This window comes from Callithrix jacchus, chromosome 9, assembly GCF_049354715.1.
Source record: "Callithrix jacchus isolate 240 chromosome 9, calJac240_pri, whole genome shotgun sequence".
NCBI classification, from domain to species: Eukaryota; Metazoa; Chordata; class Mammalia; order Primates; family Cebidae; genus Callithrix; species Callithrix jacchus.
In genome coordinates this window covers 67,100,342-67,123,295 of record NC_133510.1, presented here as the reverse complement: position 1 = coordinate 67,123,295, position 22,954 = coordinate 67,100,342, and the positions used below count along the sequence as shown (strand labels likewise).

Here is a 22,954-nt window from a genome sequence, read left to right as displayed (position 1 = left end):
CTCTTCCCACAGGATCTTCTGAACTAAACTCCCAGCTCGTCTCCCAGCTTCCTCCCTTGCCCCTTCAGACATTTCTTAGCACCACGAGTGATCCTTTAAAAACATGTCAGATCATGCCATTTCCATCCTCAAACTCCTCCCATGGTTTCACACCCACTCAGAGTCAATGCTCTGTAAGACACTATGCAGCATGCCTCCCGCTTCCCTGACCTCATCCCCTCCATCTTTCCTGCTGCCCACTCTGCTTCAGCCACTTGGGCATCCTGGTTGTCCATTAAACAGGCAGAACAACTCCTGCCTCAGACGCTTATCCCTTGCTGTTTTCTCTGCTGGGAACATTTTTCCTCAAACAGCCGCACACTTTTCCAGCGCTTTGTGCATATGTCACCCTCTCAGCTTCTATTGGAAGCTCCCTGTCCTCCCTGCCCACCTGACCGGCTTCCTTCTCCCTTTAGCACTTGAAGCCATCGGAGGTCCTCTCCTGCGTGGATTTGCCTGTTGCTGTTGATTTTCCCTGGCTGGAGTGAAGCTTTAGGAGGCAGACACCGTCGTGCGTTTTGCTCTCCTCGGAGTCCTCAGGGCTCAGTAGAGTGGGGCACATGGGGGGCATTCTGTATAGTTTCGTTGAGTGAATGGAAGAGGCTGCAAAGACTAAAAGCAGGAGGAGAAAGGAACAGGGAGTATAAACAAGAGGAATTTGGGCATTTAGTTTTGCAGATATTTCAGGAAAAAGAGACTCCAGATCCCCAAATGGACAGGAATGGCCCTGGAGGGGACGATGGTGCAGAAACTCAATAGCTCGCAGGAGAGCCAATCCAGTTTGCCCTCCACTCCAGCCTCTTGGGCTTTGAGCCAGGCTGCTTGAAAGAGCATCCCACTTCTCTGAGGCCAGGCAAGGGGTTCCAGGAGATTGGGGCAGGGGGACCAGAGGCTGTCTGGTGGAGGTGAAAGGGGAAGGGAGTGGGAGGCATGGCCTGCTTAGAGAACCATGGTGAGGACCCAAAAGACTAGATATTGATTTTAGAGTAGGATGGACCTGCGTAAACTCAGTTCTGTCACTGACCAGCAGCATGATTTTGGATAGTGCTATACCAAGGACAGGGTGGTGGCCAGGTTCTGCCACAGGTGCAGGCACTAGGGGAAACTTATCTGCAGGGAACTTTAAAACCAAATACAACCAGCTTGTTAATAATTTTCAACATACATTGGTCATTCTAAATAATGCCGGTTGTCCCTTCCACCCCTATGGTATACCAATGACCTTGGGGAAATTGTTCAACCTCTAAGCCTCAGTTTCCTCATGCTTAATGTGGAATATTCCCTGCTTCATAGTATGATGAGGATCCAATGGGAAGTGCCTGGGATATGCACTGTGCAGTGCCTGGCAGCTGCTACTATTCTCCATTTCTTTCCCTTGCTCTTTTCTCCGTCCCTTTCCTTCTCTCTTTTGCACAATCCTCCCTTCACTTCCACACAGTCATCCCTGTTCCCATCCACACCCACCTCCTTCCCACTCCAGTGACAGATGCACTCATACCCCATTAGCCATTCCTGTCCCGTGTCCCAGCTTCCCTCAACCCTGATCAGGCTGGGTGGGGTGGGGATAATTGTACTTGGTACCAGTCAAGCATAACCCCTGCTCTGTGATGAGCTGTCGCCTCAGCAGTTTGCAGTTTGGAGGCATTATTTCGCCAGACGATGCATAACACAACCCTCAGTCATTTTTCAGGGGGTGGCAGGTGGGGAGAGGGGGCGGAGTTGCCCTGGCAACTCTGGGTGGGAGGTTTTGCTGTTGCAACAGTTTCTTCTTGCTGTTGTCAGTCAGCCTGAGTGTCACTCGAGACCTGCCGGCTAAGCCCAGGCTCCACGGCTGTGTTACTGTGCCTGGCTGCTGGGTCATCAGGATGCTATCTGTGGAGCAGGGAGGAGGCAGAAACGCTGAGCAGAGGAAAGGGAGGGGAAGGGCTGTGTGAGGGAGGGAGACATCCTGGTTGGGCATGGAGGTTCTGGGAATCCTGTTTGTGCGGTGGCTGGGTGTGTGTGTGTGGGAAGGGGGATGTTAGAGGAAGCCCAGATGCTGAGAAGGCTTCAGAGGGCTTCTGTTTTGCCTGGGGACGAGTTTGAGCTGGAGAAAGGCACCAGCTGGGGAGGTTTTCATGCTGAGACCTGCTCCTGCTGGGAAAGGAAGCTCCAGAGTCCCCCAGCTGGGGTGGGTCGGTGGGGGGCAGGGGTGTGTGTGAGAGGCTAGGCCCCCCCTTGCCAGTATCCCCTCTTCTCTCCCCTCTCAGATGAGTGAAGACATCTCCCCAGGGGAAATAAAGTACCCACTTCTTGTTTTCTACCCACCCCTAACACTTCTTCCAGGAAGGATTTTTCAGGTTTAATCCAATGTCTCACATTGCCCACACAGCTGTCACCTGTCCAGAGTGAAAACGTTTCTAGTGGTAGACGTTTAGTTCAGTTTGCTTAACACACCTTTATTGGTCGCTAATGTGTGCCTGGCATTGAACTTAGGTGCTAGGATGGCCGGGACAGCCTCTTCCAGGCTCAGTGACCCTAAGCTCCCCCTCCTCTGCTCATAGTGGCATTTCTAGGTTTCAAGCCCCTGCCAGGATTCTTTCCCTAATTCAAGCCCCTGCCAGGATTCTTTCTGGGTACTTAGTGACCCTGGCTGGAGAGTGGCAGTTGTGGGTGGACCTAGGACCACAGATGTGACTGTTGTGAGGAAGGGCCATTGGGGGCAGAGTCACTGAAGGGAGGGGCCAGGGGAGCAAGGAGCGGCTGTGTGGGAGGGAGAGAAACTCTAGTGAGCACTTGAGAGCTTCAGGAGGAAGAGGGCGGAGAAATGGGAGACATTCTGTGAAGACAGACACAGAAACACGGAGCTCCATTCCATGTCCCCACAGCCTCCCTAGGCTGCTCTGGGCTGCTCCCCATCCTGTCCTCGCTGGCACACTCTGAAAGGGCTGGGGTTAGGAGACTGCAGGCCGAGCTGAGTGCAGGGAAGCTCTGGCTTCATGCAGACTGTTCTCTTCCTTGCCCAGGGCAGGGGCCGGGGCCTGTTCCAACTGTATCCCAGCACCCAGCACGGGGCTGGCCCAGAAGACGCTCAGGGGGCGTTTGTTGAGTTGAGTGGAATGCAGACGTCCCAGCCACCGCCAGGAGGCATTTGTGTCCTGCCTGTTTTGAAATACTCCTCTCCTGGGGAGAAAGCGGGGTGGGGACACAGCTGTATAACAGTGGAGAGTCCCTGGTGGGTGTCCTGGAGGGGGTGCCCTGGTCTCTGTGCTCAGGTCCAGGGCTGAGCAGGGGGTGAGCACTCCTGGGATGAGCAGTGCTTATGGGATGGCTCCAGGCAGCCTTCCTGCCCAGCAGACACTCATCAGGGGCCGGCACTCTGGAACCAAATCCCAGGGGGGTGGTTGTCAGGCCCCGAGTCTGCCTCACTATAGTCGGGGGGGAGTCTTCCTTCCCTCCCTCCTTCATTCTTAGCTCAGTCCCGACACCAAGGTGGGCTGTGTCCTGGGCCTCGGACAGCCATCTGAGAGACGGGGTGGGCTGTCTCCTTGGAATCTGTGTTTGCTGACTCCAGGACAGAGCGTCTCTGTGGCTCTAGGGTGCTCTGAGTTAGTCCTCAGCAGGGAGTGAAGCTGGCTGCAGGGCCAGGTCCAGAGTGATGAGGGTTCCAGTGGGAACGAGGCTCTCAGTCCATCATTTCCTGTTCTCCTTCCCGGCATGTGGATGTGCGGCTCTGGAATCACACTCACAGGCCCTGGGCATGTGCTGCGTGCCCAGCTGGCAGCTGTGATGCCCCAGCCTGGAGCCCACTTCTGGTGTCCTGCCTGACACTTTGGCGGGCCTCCAGGGCTCAGGCTTGCCTGCGCTTCCTCCTGGGAGCTTCCAGAGCCTCGGGACTAAGGCAGACCCTCGGTTCTGTCCCTGTGGCCTTCTGCTCGCCCACCATCACAACAGTCATCATAGCTGTAATTTTGCATGTCTGGTCTATATTTCCTGGTAGGCCATAAGCCCATGAGGCATGGGGCCAGGCCCTGCCCCCTTTTTGTTTTTTGAGATGAAATCTCTCTCTGTTGCCCAGGCTGGAGTGCAGTGGTGTGACCTTGGCTCACTGTAACCTCCGCCTCCCGGGTTTAAGCAATTCTCTTGCCTCGGCTTCCCGAGTAGCTGGGACTACCAGCATGTGCCATCATACCTGGTTAGTTTATTGCATTTTTAGTAGAGACGGGGTTTCACTGTGTTAGCCAGGATGGTCTCTATCTCCTGACCTTGTGATCCACCCACCTCAGCCTCCCAAAATGCTGGGATTACAGGTGTGAGTCACCTAGCCTGGCCCAGGGCTCCATTGAAAAAAATAGACTTATTGAGATATAATCCCTATTACTGTATAATTGATTAATTTGAAATGTAGGAGTCAATGGCTTTTAGAATGTGCAACCATCACTACAGCCAATTTTAGAACATTTTCATCACCTCAGAAAGAAACCTTTATTTTTTATCAAAAAAAAAAAAAAAAGTCTTTTAAGAGACAAGGTCTTGCTCTGTCACCCAGGCTGGAGTGCAGTGGTGTGATTGTAGCTCACTGCAGCCTTGAACTTCTGGGCTCAAGGCATCCTCCTACGTCAGCCTCCCAAGTAGCTGGGACTGCAGGCGCAGCTACCACACCGGGCTAAGAAACCTGTAGTGCTGGCTCCCCTGACTCCCCTAAGCTCTGTCTTCTCCTTCTTCCAGCCCTAAGCAGCCATGGCTCTGCTTTCTCTGTGGATTCCCATATTCTGGACTTTCATACGAATGGAATTATAAAATAGGTGGCCTTTTGTGACTGGCTTCTTTCACTTTGCACAAGGTTTCCAAGGTTCATCCATGCTGCAGTATGCATCAGCACTCCACTCCTTTATATGGCCAAGAAGATTCCACTGTGGAGGTATGCCTTATTTTGGATAGACAATGTGGCATGACTACACAACATTATTTCTACCTTTTAGTTATCATGAATGATGTTGTGATAAACGTTCATGTGCATGTTTTTGCATGACATAGGTTTCTATCTCTCTTGGGTGTATGCCCATGAGTGATATTGCTGATTCACATGGTACCTCTGTGAGTAACACGCTCAGGAACTGCCAGGCTGTCTTCCACAGTGGCTGCCCCATCTTACATTCTCCACCATCGGCCCTGCATAAGGTGTCTACTGTGCTTACGGGGTAAGCTGGCCATGACCAGGGCTGTCTCGTTCACCACTGAATCTCCAGGTCCTGGGTAACCAGCCACATAGCAGGTGCTTGAGAGATGCGGACTGAGCAAATGAAAGTGAAGGAATGGTTTCTGTTGACTATGCTTGTCCACGGATCTGACTCTAGACTTCCCTTCAGCCCCTGTCCATACAGTCTTCCCTGTGATCCTGTCTCTGACCCTTTCTAGGCAGTCATGTGCTCTTTCTTGTTCTTTGTCACTCATTATTTACGACTCCTCCCTCCATGATGCTGAGTGTCCCTCTAGAGTTAAGAGGGTGCTTTAGTCCTTTCTGTGTCACTGGCCTCTCATGCAGGGCTTGGTGCAGCCTGGGTGTTCTATGGGGAGAGGAGAGAGTCATTCCAACTGTTAGGAGAGGGGAGCCTTAAGAGGGAAAGTGCCCCCAGGAGAGGCGGTTTCAGGGGGTCAGTGAGGCAAAGGAAAGGGGACTGAGGCCTCGCAGAGGGTGGACACGCTACCGCCAAATCTCCAGGTCTTGGGCTCTAACTGGGGAGAAGAGACTGGAGTGTCCTGGTCCTCCTCACTCCATGGGCTGCCACCATATTCACTATTTTCCTGGAGCTGGGGCTGCCCAGGCACGGAGAATGGTTCAGGATAGGGACAGAGCCCAGGGCTTGGGGGCTGCTAAGCCTAGACATGACAGAGGACCCCATGGATTTCTCTAGGATGTGTGTAGGGCACCATGTAGTGAGGAGGCCTGTGTGCAATGGTTTGTGGTTTTAACACGGCAAGTGACTTGCACACTGTTGGGGTGTGATGGGCAGGTTTTAAGTGAGATTTGTATGGAGCCCTATTTCTTCCACAGGGCATTTGCAAATTATTTACATGTGGTGTTTCTGTTTGTACACTAACCTTCATTTCTGTTCCCAAGCCTCCAGTCCCCAGAAGCTGCTCACCAGTTCCCCCTCAGCCTTACCACACTTCCCATAGAGCAGAGTAAATAATGTTGATTTCCATAATCCATGAACAGAGTAGATTTATTTTGAACAGACAAACCCAGATGCTCAGGGCAGAGGCCCTGGAGCCCCAGAGGGCCAGGCTTGGCAAGAGGGGCTTCTGGGAGGTGGAGTCAGCCCTCAGCTCCTCCTCCGTCTATAAGCTCCTGAGCCAGGACCTCAAAGTTGGTGGGCAGTGCCACATCACTGTCATATCAGACCCAAAGCAAGAGGAGCTCAAAGAAGGGGAGCAGGAAGGGGCGGCTATGTACAGAAGGGGTTGGGTGGAGGTGGGACTGATTCCATCAGGCAAATAATCCTCCTTTTTGGTTTTCCATCTGTGCAGTAAATATTCCATATCCCCTTGCCCTTTGTTCCAGGCATTTCCTGACATCACCTGCCAATGTGAGCTCAGGAGAAAGATTTGTTTTCATAGTTTGGGTTCAACATACCTTCTTAAGTAAATCTACTGCCCAAAGGCCACCTCTTGATTCTCTGTGCTGAGGGGACATTGGCAGGTCCTGACTGATCCTGAAATCGTGGCACTTGGCTTTGGAATTCAGAGTGGGATCTGGGAGTGTCTCCTTTTGATATTTGCAGTGGTACACATTTCAGGTGGTGTTAAAGGAAATTCACTTTTCTTAGGAGCACAAGAGCCTGAAGTAAGGGCAGTGTGGAGCCTGTGGGAGGCGAGGAGCTGGCTTTGCAGGGAACCGTCCATGGGATGATCCACAGAGCAGAACTGTGGTGTGCCCATTTGACCTTCTGGAGGCTACTGCCATTCTGGGGTTAGGAGCGATGCATTCTCTTTCTCTGCCTTCCGTCCCCACCATCTGGGCCTAGCTGAGGGTCTGCACACAGCTGAATGGGAGGTGACTGGTGAGGGAAAGGAGGGGCCCAAAGGGCAGCTCAGTTCCCAAGGAGGAAACACTGGAGGGGAATGTGGAGTCAATATGGGGGCGGGGGAGGGGTTGGAACATCCTTGTCTTCAGCCCTGGTCGGGGTGTGACATCCAGGGCCATGGGGCTGGGACCCTGTCTCCTGGATGCCCAGTGTCTGGGGCCATGCTAACACTTGTGGCTGGAGGAGATTCCCCCAGCCCCTAGCTTTGTGCCGGAGCTCCGCCCGCTCCCACAGCTCGGTAGCCCTTGGGGCTCGCAGGGGACGTACAGTTCACCGGTGCCCACGACGCTGCAGCCCCCACTGCCCCTGAGGACGCTGGTGCTAAGGACAGGTGTGCTGACCCCACATGGCTCATACAGGATGGCACCTTTGGAGCTGCTCACCGCTGTGGGAACAGGAAGGGGTGCTCAGGGCCCCATGCGGCATGGCTGTCAGTGCACTGCCCTGAAACTCCTCAGCCAGGCCATTCCTCCCCCCTGCTGCCACTCACCTCTACGGACACCCCACTCAGCCTCCAGCTCCCATGTCTCCCCACCCTAGTCATGTAAAGTGCTTGCAAGGTTCCCAGGCACCTCTCTCTTTTCCCCAGAGCCTTGGCAAGGCCAGGCCGGATTCAGCTTCACCCTTCTTCAGTTTCTACTGTACCCTCCTTCCTGAGCTTGCTTCAAATCCTCTTCCTCTAGAAAAGTATCTTCTTGTCAAGGTGGTTGTTTTTACCCCTGGGCCCTGAAGCACTTGGACCGTGGTGTTGCAAATCTGCTCCCAGTCTGACTCCCAAAAGATTTGGATAGCCCTCTCCACCAGCCTGGGAGCTCACAGCAGAGGGAGCTCTTCTCTTGGGGTGGGGGAGGCATCAGAGGTCTGGGAAGGGATGGTGGGGGCTGACTGGTGTTGTGTTGATCAACCCCCAAAACCCCAGAGACAGTGGGATGGCTCATCTACTTACAGATATTCACAGGTCCAATGCCTTCACACAGCCTGGGGATGAGATGAAAAAGGAGACAGGTAAGTACATCAAACAGATGCAGGTAAACGTAGCATCTCCCCGCTCCTGCCCTCACTGTGAGTTGAGCCACGTTAGCGATGAGCCATGTGCTGCTGTGGGTTTTCAATGACTGGGGTGGGGACAGGGGTGAGCAATACTTGCCGCCGCCGCCAGAGGGCTGGGTGGTGGCCACACCTGGTGCCTGTCTTTGACCCCTCCTGGAGGAGCTCACCTGTGCTCCTCGCCCTCCAGCAGGCGCCTGTAGGTGGCGATCTCGATATCCAGGCCCAGCTTGGAGTTCATCACCTCCTGGTACTCCTTGAGCAAGCAGGCCATGTCCTGCTTGGCCTTCTGCAGAGCCTCCTCCAGCCCTGCCAGCTTGCACTTGGCATCGTTGAGAGCTGCCTCGCCCTGCTGTTCTGCCTCCGCTATGGCACCCTCAAGTTTGCAACGCTGTGGGAGGGGCACAGAAAAGCATCACTGGGGGCTCTGGAGCCCCAAGCCCAACTCCCAGAAGAGCAGAGAGAACACAGTGGTGGCAGCATGCCAGGCTCTCATTTGCTGCGAGCTTCATCCTAGGATTGTGACATCTGGTTCCTCCAGGGAACTGGGACAGGTTTTCTGTCTAAAGTAACTCCACGAAAGCTGGGATTTTAAGTATGAGTAGAAATTTCTGTGGAGCTAATAGGTTCTAAATGCCTAGCTGGTCTTCCCTAGGAGAATGGAGTAGATCTGACTTTATGAACAATGCAGAGCCACCCTGCATGTCAGGATCACAGAATTACAGTCTTTGGGTCTGAAGGGGCTGTGGAGAATATCTTTTCTATACTTGCACCTAGTGAAGCCTCCTTGCTTTTCATCTTTGACTCTGGTCACCTCGTTTCTGTTGGAGATCTATTTCCTGTGGCTGCTCATCCTGCTGTGGCTCAGCCCTTTTATAGAAAGGACTTGCCTTGAGCAAGGCAGCACGAGTTTATTTCCTTATCAACGGCACTCACAGCAGGGACTGAACCCACCTTGTATGGTGCACACCAGCCGGTCAGCCTAGGATGGCTCTCGCAGCAGGGACGTCTTCCCCGGCCTCACCTGGGCTTTGACATTCTCGATGTCCTGCTGTAGCCGCTGGATCAGCTTGTTCATTTCCAGGATCTCGTTCTTGCGGTTTCGGAGGTTGTCGTAGTGGTTCCCAGCTGTGACTCTCAGCTCCTCATACTGCCAGGACAGAGAGGTCAGAGCCCCAGGCCCTGCACGGTGGCATCTCCTAGCCTCCTTTCTCACCGTTCCCAGTCTCTCCTCCACTGACTTCCTAGCTCGGGTGCTCTCTGGTTCTCACACTTGTTCTGCTCCTCTACCTTCTTCCACTTCTGGGCAATTTTGGGGTCATTATGTGGGCTGCTCCTGATTTCCATCTCACCCCTTCCCCAGCTCCAGGCTTGTTAAATTCTTCTCTAACCTCTGAGATTCCCTTCTCCGTTTAGCTTTCTGCGTCTGCTCCTTTACTCCGTCCCAGAGCCCAAGTTCACCCAAGGGCTCTCTTCCTTTTAGGTATGTCTCTGGACCTTGGAAGGGGTTTCTGTGCTCAGGCTGGCTTGCCTAACAGACCAAGGAGTGCCCATCAGGATGAGTACATTTGTATGTTTTCCCTAAAACAATAAAAACCAAAATGCAATTTATGTCCTACCTAGATATAACACTTAAAAAAAAAAGAACAAAAAAAAAAACCTTTGCACTTTAAATCCAATTTCTGAGTAATAGTGTGTACAGGTTGGATTTGTGTTTTAAAAAATTAGCTGCCTTTGACTTTTCTGATGGTGGGTGGGAGCATATTATACAGAAAATGCAAAATGGAAGATAAGGCTGAAGTCACACTCTGGCTCCCTTGTTATTTGGTTACACTGGGAAAGTCTGCAGTTGCCCAACAAATATCTATTCTCTTCTTCTTAAAGCAGAACTTCTGGCTGTGCACAGTGGCTCACGCCTGTAATGCCAGCATTTTGGAAGGTCAAGGCAGGCAGATCAAGTGAGGCCAACATGGTGAAACCCCGTCTCTACTAAAAATACACAAGATAGGCAGGTGTGGTGTTGCATGCTTGTAATCCCAGATACTTGGGAGGCTGAGGCGGGAGGCTCACTTGAACCTGAGAGGCAGAGGTTGCAGTGAGGTGAGACTGCACCACTGCACTCCAGCCTGAGCAATAGAGCAAGACTCCATCTCAAAAAAACAAAAACAAAAGCAGAACCAAACAAACTTGTTTTTATTTAGGGTAACAATGAGTTCAGATAAGAGAATACTTCTCGGCTCTCCAATCAATGAGATCTATGGCCATGGCTGGGTAGGGCTTCTGGGAAAGCTCTTTAAAGAGCGGAATGACCCTGTTGGCTTTACCCCCTATGTTTTCCTTGCTGCCTGGCATAAGCCTGTGAGACTTGAGGCGCTGCAGCTCTCTTGGGACATGAGACAACCATGAGGGTGAACATCCTTGTCTTCAGCCCTGGTGGGGGTGTGACATCCAGGGCCCTGGAGCTGGGGCCTGTCTCCTGGATGTCCAGCTTCTGGGGCTGTGCTAACACTTGCAGCTGGAGGAGCTGCCCTGAGCCCCTAGCTTCATGTTACAGATGGCAGAATGGAGAGCTAGAAGGATCCTAGGTCCCTGATGATGACACAGAACCCTTGTGTCATCCTGGGCAGTTTATTTTGTACTTCAAACTACCTGATAAAAAAGTAAAAATTCAGTTTTAGCCATTTTTATTTTTTTAGAATTTCTGATCCTCATAGCCAAATGCAACCCTTACCTCATAGAATTGTCTCTACGATTCTGACTTAGCAGGATGAGAAAATGGGGTGGTTGTAGTCTGATGGTGGTTGCCAGGGGCAACCAGAGGAAGGGCCAGCCAGGGTGAAACCTGGCTGTGGGTGGGCCACAGATGGGGTCGCCAGGAGCTGACTCCAGATCAGGATTTCATACTTCTGCCATGGAACTCCAGAAAATGGGCAGAGCATCACTCTGGGCACTCCCTGGCACCCCCTGCCTTCAGAACAAAGCCAAACAACTTAGCACAGCCCTGTAGCTGTGCAGTGACCTGGCCTCAAGCTACCCCTCCAGCCTGATCTCCACAGCACGTGGCACTTCAGGCCCCTCGATTTCTGCTATGTCCTAACACCTGCTGCTCAGCCTCCCCCCATCTGCCCATTGAATCTTATTTGTCCCTCAAGATTAGATCAAATGACAACACCTTTGCCTTTGCAGACACAGTTTGTTCCCTCTGTCATCGTCATCGACTCCCTCTAGCTGGTGCTCCACCCTCGCGGTCACTTCCTGCTCACTGCTGTTCTGGTTGGGGAAACGCATCCTTGCTGGCCACCCTATTTGAAACTTCCCTACCCTTCTCCTGGTTTATTTTCTTCCCAGCACTTGGTATCACCGTCTAACACACACCCCTTGCACTTACATGCCTTGTTCATTGTCTGCCCCTCTGCCCCTCCCACCTCACCCTGACCCCCAACTTGTCTCTGGAATGAAAGTGACGGGAAGGCAAGGACTAGTGTCTGTGCTGTTTCCTCCTGTGTATCCAGCTTCCAGGACTGTGGCAGATGCTGAAGACACAGTGTTGAATGAGTGGACCAAGGAGTGTGTGCATGCGTGGTGCCTTTCACAGGTAGGGCAGGAGAGTCTGAGCTGATGATATTTGTTAAGCCAAATTACCCTAGGGCCCCCCTGCCCTCTAAGCAAGCCCCTAATTATGAAGTCTGAGGCCATCTTAATCACTGTTTCTGCTCTACCATTAGAAGCCACCCCATGCTGCTAGCCTCCTCCCACGCCTGGAAGCTTAGAGCCCTCTTTGCCATCATCACCAATTAGTGTTTATTGAACGCTGCCTACAGGAGCACTTCCTGTGAGTCTGCAGGTAAAAACAGCCGGGTGCCCTGGCACCCTGATGACAGGCCTGGGGTCCCTCCCACGTACTCTGCAGGGATGTGGCCTGGGACCTGGCAGAAACAGCCGCGGGTGGGCTTTATGGGGTTCCCTGTGTCTGTGGCATGGCTCTCATTAGCTTCTCACTGCTCCTCACCCACTTCTGGGGGGAAGGAGTCTAGGGGTCCTCCCCTCTCCTGTCTCTTTGTCACCTCTCCAGTCTCCCTGCTCCCCTGGCCCCCGGCCTCACCCGGCACCGGTACCAGGCCTCTGCTTCAGCTTTGCTGCGGCTGGCGATGTCGTCATACTGTGCCTTGATCTCGGCGACAATGCCATCCACGTCCAGCTCCCGGCTGTTGTCCATCTTCACAATGACTGAGGTCTCAGAAATCTGAGACCTGAGCAGGCAGGTCTCCTGGGGACAGGGACCAGGCGAGGAGCAGTGAGCTCTCTCAGCTTCCAGGGCAGGGGAAGGAGCAGGCAGGTCTCCTGGGGACAGGGCCCAGGTGAGGAGCAGTGGGCTCTCTCAGTGTCTGGGGCAGGGGAAGGGGAGAACCCGTTCTGACCTTCCCAGAGCAGAATACATAGAACTCTACTATGGCTGTTCTGGGCTTCAGTCACCAACTGACTCCTTGTCCCCACCCTCTAGTTGCCCAGAGCTTGGTGGAAACTTTCCCAGAGGGGCCTGTGAGCCACGAGCTGAACGATCCAATTTCTGGGAGTCTCGCTGCCTGACAACCGTCTCTCTAGTACAAACCTCTTCCCGTGCTTGCCCTGAAACGTACCCACTGGGCGGCTGCTCTCTTGCCCTCTTGCTCCCTTGGCTCTGGCCCTGACTAACCACCTGAGGGCAGGGCTGTGGGTACCTCCTCATACAGGCCTTTCAGGAAGTCAATCTCCTGCACCAGTGCCTCTGCATTGGTCTCCAGGTCAGCCTTCATCAGAAAGGCTGTGTCCACGTCCTGCAGCAGAGCAGGGACAGAATGTGACCTGGCTGGGCCGCCTCCCAGGCTAGCTGGCTACAAGGGGAAGGTGTGGGGCCCACCTTTCCTCACGGACACCCACGGGCAGTGAAGGAGTGATGGAGCCAAGGTGGGAGGAGGGCCAGGGCCCCAGGCCTGGGCCTGGCTTCTAGAAGGGGGGCAGAGGTTTAAGTGAGCCTTGGCAGCAGCCTCTCAGGGCCGGCTCTGCAGAGCCTGGGCCTGGAGAAGCCTGGCTGCCTGTCCGAGGAGCCCTCGAGTTTGTTGTCCTATCCGGGGGCTGTGGCAGAGCTTTTGCTTTGGTCTGGCATTGGCATCAGTCCCATCTCCAGCTGCCTGGGCAGGGGTGGACATGACCTTTACCCAGCTCTGGCCCACACGCATGGGGAAGTGGAGGCCAGGCCAATGGCTGGCCTTCTGCACGGGGGACAAGGCGGGGGGAGACAAGGAGAGGAGGCTGGCCTTCCTCATTGTCAGGGTCAGTGGGGCTGGCACAGGAGTCTGAGGGGTGAGAAACTCTTGCGGGTGGGTGGGCTGCAGACACATTTGGACTCAGTTCAGGGCTAGATGGCTTGGGGCCAGGGGCCAGCTCAGGGGCTCTACCTGTCTGAGCGTCCTTACCTTCTTCAAGGCAACAAACTCATTTTCAACACAGGGGCGTAAGGAGAGTTCCTCTTCATATCTGATGGAAAGGACAGGGAAAAAACGCTTTAGTCGGGCTTGTGGATTTTGGAAGGGATCTTGGCATCAGGCCTTTGGGGGTGACTGTCTGTCACTGAATGCCCTGGGGAGTCCCCAGATCCAGTCCTGTCTTGGCACCTCTAGCTCCTCCACCCACTGGAGATGGAACAATAGTCCCATGGCTTCTCATAGCCACTTTTCAAGTTTACTCTTCTCCCCATTCCTCTGGAGCCTGTGCCCATGATGAGTCCTCCTCTGGGAAGTCCTCCTTAAGGCTAGCTTCATTCTATCTTGCTGCTGAGGAGGTTCGCTTCACGTAGTGGCCTCCCCTGGGAAGGTGGAAGAAGGCTGTGCTGCTGACCCAGCTGTCTTTTCTGAGTCACTGAGTTCCTGGCTAACACCGTGCATCCTCCTTGATGGGAGGGTTCAGAGCCTGGCCTCTACCTGGGGTCCATTTGCAGAGGTAGCAATTACTCACTTTACCAGACCCACAGAGACAGCCAGCCTATTTCCTCAAGCTCCTCGGGGCTCCTCAGCCCACTCACCATTCCCCTAAGGCAGAGGGAGTTGGTCAGGGGTTCAGTCTGATGAGCAACATCAACCCATTAAAAGCTTCCCTGCTTCTTTGTGCTCCTCTGTTTTTTTCCAGCCGAACTGCTGCAGCATGGCCAGGGACTCTGGAGCCCACCCCGCTGGGTTTGAATCCTGGCTCTGTCCCCTGCAAGCTGTGGGCAAGTTGGGTAAGTGACTTGGCCTTTCTGCCTTGTCATGCACAGCTTCATCATCTGCAGAATGAGGCTGACACTAGTCCTGCCTCACAGGGCTGCTGTGAGCTAACACATCACATGCATTCATACCTGCAAAGCACGAGGGCAGTGCCTGGCACAGGGTCTGGACTGTGAAAGCGTTTGCTATGATTCTTAAAATACGAGTTGGATCTCATCCTTCTCTAGTTGTCTCACTTTTAAAAGCCAAAGTCCTCTTCTTCAGCTGCAAACATGTCTTTTAATCTCACTTTGCTACTCAGTTCTCAAGAAACGCATTGCTCCTGCTGAGAGGCCGGTCTCCACCCCTCCCGCAGCCCCACTCACCTGTCACAGTCTGCTAGAGCTGTCCCTCTCACTTGGCACACTCTGCCTCTTTCTTGTCACCCATTTCTATCCTTTCCCCATTTCCAAGATGTACTCTGGACTCCCCTTTTATAAGAAGCCATTGAAATGAAGCCATTATCCTTCATTAAGATGGTGGATAATGCCATTGGAATGAGCCATTATCCTCCAAGGCCCAGAGCAAATGGAAGCTCCTCCAGGAAGGCTTCCTGGACTCCTGCTCTCTCTCCCTTTCTTGGGAGTCCTCTCCCTTCTGCTCTGTTTGTGTGTAGGTACAGGTGGTCTGTGCACACTGGACTGGGAAACAGCTAGCCTTTTATCTTTCCATAGCACCCACCTTCCTAGCACAGTGTCTGGCCTTGAGTAGGTATGTGGTTGACAGCTGCAATGAGTGTCCCCATTGTGGCTCCACTCCCCTGACCCACACCCTTATGGCCTGTTGTTCTCAGCTCTCAGTATATTTGCACTGTTTCTCCTCAATAGAAAGGCACTGTTTCAACTTCTCTGCCTCCAATATACACTCTCATAGGACACTGGACTCTCATGGGACACGGGATTCTCATAGGACACTGGACTCCCATAGGACACTGGACTCTTATGAGACACTGGACTCTCATGGGACACCAGACTCTCACAGGACACCGGACTCCCATAGGACACCAGACTCTCATGGGACACCGGACTCTCATGGGACGCTGGACTCTCATAGGACACCAGACTCTCATGGGACACCGGACTGTCATGGTACACTGGACTTCCATGGGACACCGGACTCTCATAGGACGCCAGACTTTCATGGGACGCCGGACTCTCATGGGACGCCGGACTCTCATGGGACACTGGACTCTCATGGGACACTGGACTCCCATGGGACACTGGACTCTCACAGGACACCAGACTCCCATAGGACGTCGGACTCTTATGGGACACTGGACTCCCATGGGACACTGGACTCTCATAGGACACCGAACTCCCATAGGACACTGGACTCTCATGGGACACTGGACTCCCAGACTCCCATAGGACACTGGACTCTCATGGGACACTGGAGTCCCATAGGACACTGGACTCCCATGGGACACCAGACTCTCATGGGACACTGGACTCTCACAGGACACTGGACTCCCATGGGCCACTGGGCCCAGGACCTGGTTAGACAATTTATCTGGGCCTCAGCCTCTTGCAAGCATTTAATTACCATATGCTTATCAACCACCTACTCCAAGCTGTGAATCACCCGGAGCCCACCCTCAGGGGGTGCCAAGTAGGGCGCCCTGCTCCACCCTCAGCGGGAGCAAGTACGGTAGAAGAGAAAACAGGAAGTGAGGCAGAAGGAGCTAGAGCCTGATATGCAGAGAGGGGGTGGGAGGGCTGTGCCGGAAGCTGGAGTTGCGGGTGAGAGGAAAGGTGGGCTGTGGTAGCTTGGACATGGTGCAGAGAGATGCTGAGAGGGGTGTGTCAGGCAGGAGCAGCAGGAGCAGAAGCCAGGAGGGAAGAGGCCTGGGGATCTGTCTATGGAATAGGAAGTAGTTCAGGATCTGCAAAGGCAGAACAGGTGGTTTCAGCAGAAACCTGGAGCTCCAGAAGCTGCAGGTGAAAGAGCTTGTTTTACAGAGAGAGAGAGAGAGAGAGAGAGAGAGAGAGAGAGAGAGAGAGAGAGAGAGAGAGAGAGAGAGAGAGATCCTGAGGGCCTTATTTGGGCAGGGTAATGGGGACAGAGACAGCAGTACACAGTCTCAGAGCTCCCACCGTGTGCCAAGTGGGGCGCCCTGCTGACACAATCCCACATAACTGTTCTGCCACCCAATGAACTAAGTTTATGGTTCCCATTTTTTACGTGGGTAGCTGGGGCCTGGATTGTTTCTGTCCCTTGTCCCCAGTCCTCTAGTGAGTTGAAAGCTGCACTGACTCACTTTTTCTTGTAGCCCTCCAGCATGTCCTGGAGACTAGAGAGCTCCGACTCTAGCCTCACGCGGTCCCCAGACACACAGTCCAACTGCCGCCGAAGGGCACTAATGTAGCCTTCGAATATGGGCTCGATGTTGGTCTGGCAGCACCTCTGCTGCTGCATGAAGTTCCACTTGGTCTCCAGCAGCTTATTCTTCTGCTCCAGGAAACGGACCTGCAGCCAAGAATGGAATGTCACCAGGCAGCAGGCGTCCTGGGGACCATGACTTAGAGAGGGCAATGGAATGAGTTTGTGCCCTTTCTCCCAACACATCGCTACCAATGCACTGGAATTTGCAACATTCAGGGTGTCTGCGTAGACTGGCATCTCAGGGTGTGTGTGTCTGTGTCTCCCCTCCTGGGGGCGGCTAGAGAACCCCTACCTTCCACTCAGAGGTTGCGTGTTGTAGTGGATAGAGTACTTCTCCTAGAGGCCTGGGCACGTTCTGTTCCAGCACTGCCTGCCTGCCTCTCTCTATCCTCCTGACCTTGACCAAGACATCCTGTCCCTTCAACCCTCGCTTAGCTTCCCAAAGCTCTTACTTGGACAGTGTATGGGAAGACACTCTGTAAATTGCATATTAATGTCAGAAGATGTGGAGCTTGGGGGTTGAGGCTTTCTCTTATGACAGCCGGGGGATACTCGGGGAAAGGTCAGATCAAGGGACTCTAAGCTCTTTTCACCTACTGTGCTGCATCCTCATGGCTGTATCTGAAAAAAAGTCCAGGTCACAGTAGTGTGGATAGCTGCTGGCCACCTCCTCCCTTCTCACGAAGTGGAAACTGAGGTTAGGAGTTGAGTAAGTTGACCATGGCCACCTAGCTAGTCACTGACAAAGGGAATATGGCCTCCAGTCCTTGCTCTGGGATTTTCCATATTGTGCATTGTCTCTCAAGAAAACTGTAGAAGAGCACTGCCCTACTGCTGGTCAGTGGCTGCCTTACAGAAGTGGGGGTGATGTTGAGAATCCGGAATGAGTATACAGCCAGAACTTAGTAAGCTCTAGAAATAAAACTGTTAAGTTTGAGTAAACAAGTTCCTCTGTGAAGCACTTTTGAATATATTATCTCCTCGAATCTCCCAGCATCTGTCCTTGCCTTCCTCACTGGGCAGCATGGTCCAGAGGCCAGGAGGTGAATGGCTTGTACAGGGATTCAGGGTATAGGAGTGGAGTCAATGCCAGCAGCCAGGGCTCCTGACCTCTGGCCCAGGACTCTTGCCCCTAAACCTTGGGGTCACCAGAAACACCAGCTCAGATCTTGGAATAAATCCTGACCCCAAGAGCTTCCCTGGGGTGTGGGGATGGGCCCAGGGGCTGCTAAGAGATGGCAGGCCAGTTCAGCAACTTTTGAAGGAGCGCCTTCCTCACAGCTTTTCAGTGGCTCTGGGGTTGACAGATGTGAGACATTTGTGGCTGTCACCTTGTCCCTCTGGCTCTGACTGTCCACTTTCTTCTCATCCCAGGCCTCAACTGATGGGAAGCTCTGGGGTCACAGTGCCCATCCTCACCTTCAGGCTCAAGAGTCATGACCGAGCTCAGGCACACAGAAGGCAGTTCTACCACTAAAACCTCATCAGGAAGGGCATTTCTCTCTGATCATTCCTTTCAGTATTGCTTTGGAAGTTCCCCTTACAGTCTGACCTCAGGCAACCCTGGTGATTCATGATTTTGTCAGATAATATTCAGAGAAAGATGATATCTTTTTAAAAAGACAAGGAAACAGAAATGTTTAGAGCAGAGTCTGGTCTAACTGGCTTTCAAAGGCTGGTGGCTGTGGAATGTGAGAGAGGCCATTGGATGAACTGAGGCTTCCTTATTGTCAGTCTCCTCCTGGTTCCCTTGGACCAGAACAAGACCAGACCCCAGACCTGCAGTGGGTCTCCTCCTGTGGCCCTGGGCCAAGGCCCCCTTACCTTGTTGATGAAGGATGCAAAGCGGTTATTGAGGCACTTGATCTGTTCCTTCTCATCCCTCTTCACCCTCTGCACGGTTGGGTCGATCTCCAGCGCCAGTGGGACCAGCAGGCTCTCATTGATGGTAACAGGGGTGATGCAGGCAGAAGGCCCACAGGTACCCCCCATTCGGTACCCAAAGCCAGGCAGGGTACCTCCACACCTGGAGGCTACCCGGGGCCTCCCGAAGCCCACGTTGCACAGGCTCCGTGAGCTGAGGCAGCCTAGAGCTCGGAGGCGCCCACCACCCCCCGGCCGGCATGGCCCCTTGCTGGCTGCATAGTGGGTGACCGTCCGGGGCATGACAGCCGAGTACGAGCTGAAACTCTGACTGCCACATCTGGAGCCCGGCTGGAAGGAATGGTAAGACATGGCAGGAGAGAGAGGCAGAGAGACAGGGCCCTGGAGAAAGAACAGGGGGCAGGATGATCAAGTCATGGCTCAGTTTCCCCCCTTTTATCTGGTAGGATGATGGAGGGCTGAGCTGGGTCAAACCCCACATCACCATTAAACCAGGTTTATGAGCTTGGGATATTGGTAGCGCTAAGTAGCAAGGTGGATAATTAAGGTAGCCAAGACCAAAGAGAAGGGGTCAATGGTCAGTGCTGTTGAGCCCTATAAAAATCCTATTTGTCCTCCTTCCTTGATCGTGGGGGTGATGAAAGGGGCCAGCCAGATGGATATGTTCCATGTATCCAGTGGCTTACCTCAAGGAAAGGGAGAGTTAGGACTACCTCACTTCATAGGAGGGGAAGCGTGCCATGAATGATACACTCTGGCTTCCCTGGGATTAGAGGGCAAGCCCCATATGCTTAAGCATGCTCTGGCTGTTTCTCCAAGGCCACTTCTAGGTTTTTTGCAGATCTTTCCAACCCAAGTGCCCTCTGTGGGCTCCTAGGTGAGTCAGGAAGTTCCCAGGGAGGAAGGCTTTTGGGGTGACAGAAGCCTCCCTACAGCAGGCCAGACCATAACCCTCCTGAGCCCTGGCTCAGTGACCCACTGTCCCATGGGGGTCTTGCAGGTAGACAGGCTCCAGGCATAGATGCTTCTCTCCAAGGCCCATCAGTCCACAAAGGCTGCAGGGAACTGAAGAGGAGAGCCCTGGTGCTTGAGAAGGTCAGAGGAAGGAACGCTCTCCCCAACACTTCTGGGGCCCCCAAAAGGCAGCTTCGGCTCTTGGCTTCCATGTGGCTGTTCCTTTCCCCTTGCGCCCAACCTAGCCTGAGTGTCCCTGAGGTCAGCAGAGCCAGCCTTGGCCTGAGGATGTCTCTGGGGAGAGTTGCTGCCCTTGGGACTTGTCTGGTTCCCAAGAAATCCCAGATGTGGGATTCAGGCTTTCTTTCCAGCAGCCAGGTCACAGACACATATCTTTGGAGATGTCTAAAGCCCCCGCCTCACTCTCTTTCCTTCTCCTCTCCATCAGTTTAATCAGTGAAACTTTTGCCATGGCCAAATGACCTTTACCTTCCACACTGAGACTTATTACCAGGTCAGAATCAAGCCAATAATAATAATCCGCATGTATTGGGCACTTACTATGTGCTCTTTACATCATGGTCTCATTTAACTCCCTGATCATACCGTAAGGTAGTTACTATGCCACAGACAGGAAAATGGGGAGCAGAGTGGTTAAGAGCAGTGTCCCCCAGTCACATGGCGTATGGCTGACTAATTAGCGGGGAGTCCATTCTGTTCCTTCTGACTTTACCCTGCCATGCTGCTCCAGAGCAGGGAAGCCCAGGTTAGGATTTGGGAATCTGCTGCCCACGCACATTCTGCTGTTCCTGTCCCTCAGCCTTCTAAACTTTGGATTAGGAGACCTGAACTCAAAGGTTTCCTGAGCCTCAGAAATTCTCAGTCTAATTGTGACATTTCACACTCCCTGTCTCCTTTTTTATAGTCCTGACTGTGGGCCCCAGAGTAGTGGGGAGGGGAGGGGTGCAAGGTGAGACCATAGGCCAGGAGGGGAGGCAGAGGGTTGGGTTGGGGGGGGTTCAATTGAAGAGTGTCAGGGGAAGGAGATCACACTCTGCTCTGGGCTGAGTCCACGGTGGGAGGGGCCCAGGATGGTGTCGATGTTGATGTGGATACTCAGAGGTCCTACCAGAGAGTAGATTTCCACTAGAGGGGGTGAGGGGGACAGTGGGCAGAACAGGAGGGCAGGGGTCACTGCAGTAGTAGACACAGCAGAGTCTCCACACCATGTCCAGGCCAGAGGATGGCCTCAGTGACCATGTTGGGCTCCCGGAGCCCAGGACCAGAGCTCAGAAACAGAGGGCAGGGTGGTTCCTTGGATTCACTGTGGGTGTAAGGCACCTGTTTCCTGAGCTCCCCGAGTCCAGAGGGGCTCTGGGTATGAGCTAGAAGAGGACTCAGTCAAGACCTAGAGAGCTTGGCGGCGTTTTGTTAAAGTTGATTCAGGAACTAGGTGGGCATAAAGGGAGCAGGCAGTTCAGAAGAGTTTGCTTTTTCTTCTGGATCAGTGAGTTCTGTCTTCACTTTGGCGGTGCAGTAGACAATCTCTACCTGCCTTTGGAATGCGTTTTGGCAGGTCTTTGGGGGGGAGTTTATGACTCTTCAAATTAAATACAGAAACCACCCTGTGAAGACCAGCCTCAGAGAAGAACCCTACACCTACCCCACCCCCAATTCCATGCCAGCCTCCTCCCGTGTCCTTCTGGAGCTGAGCAATATGCCCCCTTGGAGCGAGGAAAAACACCAAAGGAAGAGCCACCTCTCCTCTGAGTGCGCTGTCCTGGGCCTCTGCTGTGGGGCAGGGAATGTGATGTCCTGGCTTAAAGAGCTTCTGTTGCAGCCACAGCTGAAGACACGGAAGAGAGACATTCAGAGACGGGGAGATAAGAAGGGAGGTCAGAAGAGAAAGAGCAGGCAGTATTAATAGATTGCCAAATGGAAGGAGTGGGGGAGGAAGAAGGGTGAGAAATATACACAGGAGGAGTAAGGGGGATTGAGAGAGAAGAGGAGTGGGGGGGCGGGGCGGTGGAAGAGGTGAGCAGAAAAGGAAGCGAGGGTGAAAGGTGAAAGGGCAGGGTTAAAAGGAAAGAAAACAGAAGAGAGATGTTGCTAGCACAAGGGAAGAGAAATTGTCCTGAGCCTGGAGGATTATTTTGCAGGACTCTCAGAGGGCAGTTCTCAATGCAGGAGAATTAAGACGGGCTTTTCCTGGTGTATTTCTTGCAAGCATTTTGGGTTGAGCTGCCTTCCTGCACCCTTACATGAGCCTGCTTCCCTCCTGCCCCTCCGTCATCAGGACATTTCCGTTTAGGAACAGCAAGTCTGATACTGACTTAAATAAGACAGACTTGAAGAAATTTGGCTATGAACTCTCATCCAATGCAGGCCTGGGCCACGGAGGGCTTTTGAGTTCTTGATAACATCATTCCATTCTATTATGAATAAGCAAGAGCAGATCCCATTGTGAACGGTGCTGATTTCTCATTCAAATATTATGCTGGTGGGAGTCGTTCGGGGGCTTGGTTGGGGCCCAGGCAGGGCAAGAAGGGAGGTGAGGAGGTGGTGTGTGTGGCAGGGTTTGCAAGATGTATCCTGGTCTAAGCAGGAAAAGTGTTCCATCTGTGATGACAAATGTGCGTGGAAACTGGGGCCTACACTGCACTCAACCTCTCTGGGGCACCACGGTCAATTGTGAGCTCCCGGGAAGGACTGCGCCAGAGGCGTTGTCTTGTGGTTGCTGTGGGTCTGGGTCAGACAGGAGGGGAAGACCCTAGTGTACCCCCTACTCTGGAAGCTTCTTAAGGGCAAAGTTCTAGCCCAGGTCCTGGCACAGAGCAGTTGAGTTAACGTTGGTTGGAATAGATGCCTGTGGACCCTTCAGGTCTCTGAGATTAGGAGTGGGTAGGGTACCTCTGTGGGGACCTTCTGGAGGCAGACGGATGGACATGGTGACCTCACGAGCCACTTCCTGCTCCCTGTGCCTCCTGCTGTTGATTTTGGGTGTGGGGTGTCAGCAAAGCATCAAGCCTTGGGGCTGGGGAGCTTGGGGGCTTGCGGAGGGTGGCAGCGGAGGCAGGTGGGGTGTGTGGTTCCCGTGACTCTTCTTGATGCACCATCTCTTAGAGACAATGAACATGCTGGAGCTATTGTGACTGCTGGTGCAGCTGAAGCCACTGCTCCTGTTGTTGTGGCAGAGGACACTCCCCCACCACCCACACAGAGGATGCTGCCCCCGCTGAAGCCTGTGCCCCCCAAGGAAGAGACCTCAGCTGTGGAGAGAAGGCACAGGGCATGTTGGCAGGC

At 53.4% G+C, this 22,954-nt stretch overlaps 2 protein-coding genes across 3 annotated transcripts in view; one reads left to right on the top strand and one right to left on the bottom strand.

The window, feature by feature from the left end:
* Positions 1-22,954, top strand: part of LOC118144243 (uncharacterized) — a 96,535-nt gene that overhangs the window by 27,152 nt on the left and 46,429 nt on the right. Inside the window, exon 2 of one of the 2 annotated variants that reach the window (XM_054238515.2) lies at positions 14,316-16,428. The exons of the other annotated variant lie outside the window; for it this stretch is intronic. Within the exon in view, the coding sequence (XP_054094490.1) occupies positions 15,207-16,007 (801 nt within the window). The 5' untranslated portion in view covers positions 14,316-15,206 and the 3' untranslated portion in view covers positions 16,008-16,428. Of the gene's footprint in view, positions 1-14,315; positions 16,429-22,954 lie in introns of those variants that run through there. 2 annotated transcript variants of the gene reach the window in all.
* KRT82 (keratin 82) lies at positions 6,229-19,107 on the bottom strand. Its single transcript, XM_035256694.3, has 9 exons — positions 18,638-19,107; positions 16,689-16,897; positions 13,607-13,667; positions 12,872-12,967; positions 12,256-12,420; positions 9,178-9,303; positions 8,324-8,544; positions 8,053-8,084; positions 6,229-7,491 (listed from the first exon to the last, which is right to left on the bottom strand). The coding sequence occupies exons 1-9, from the start codon at positions 19,046-19,048 to the stop codon at positions 7,271-7,273; spliced, it is 1,542 nt and encodes a 513-aa protein (XP_035112585.3). The 5' UTR covers positions 19,049-19,107; the 3' UTR covers positions 6,229-7,270.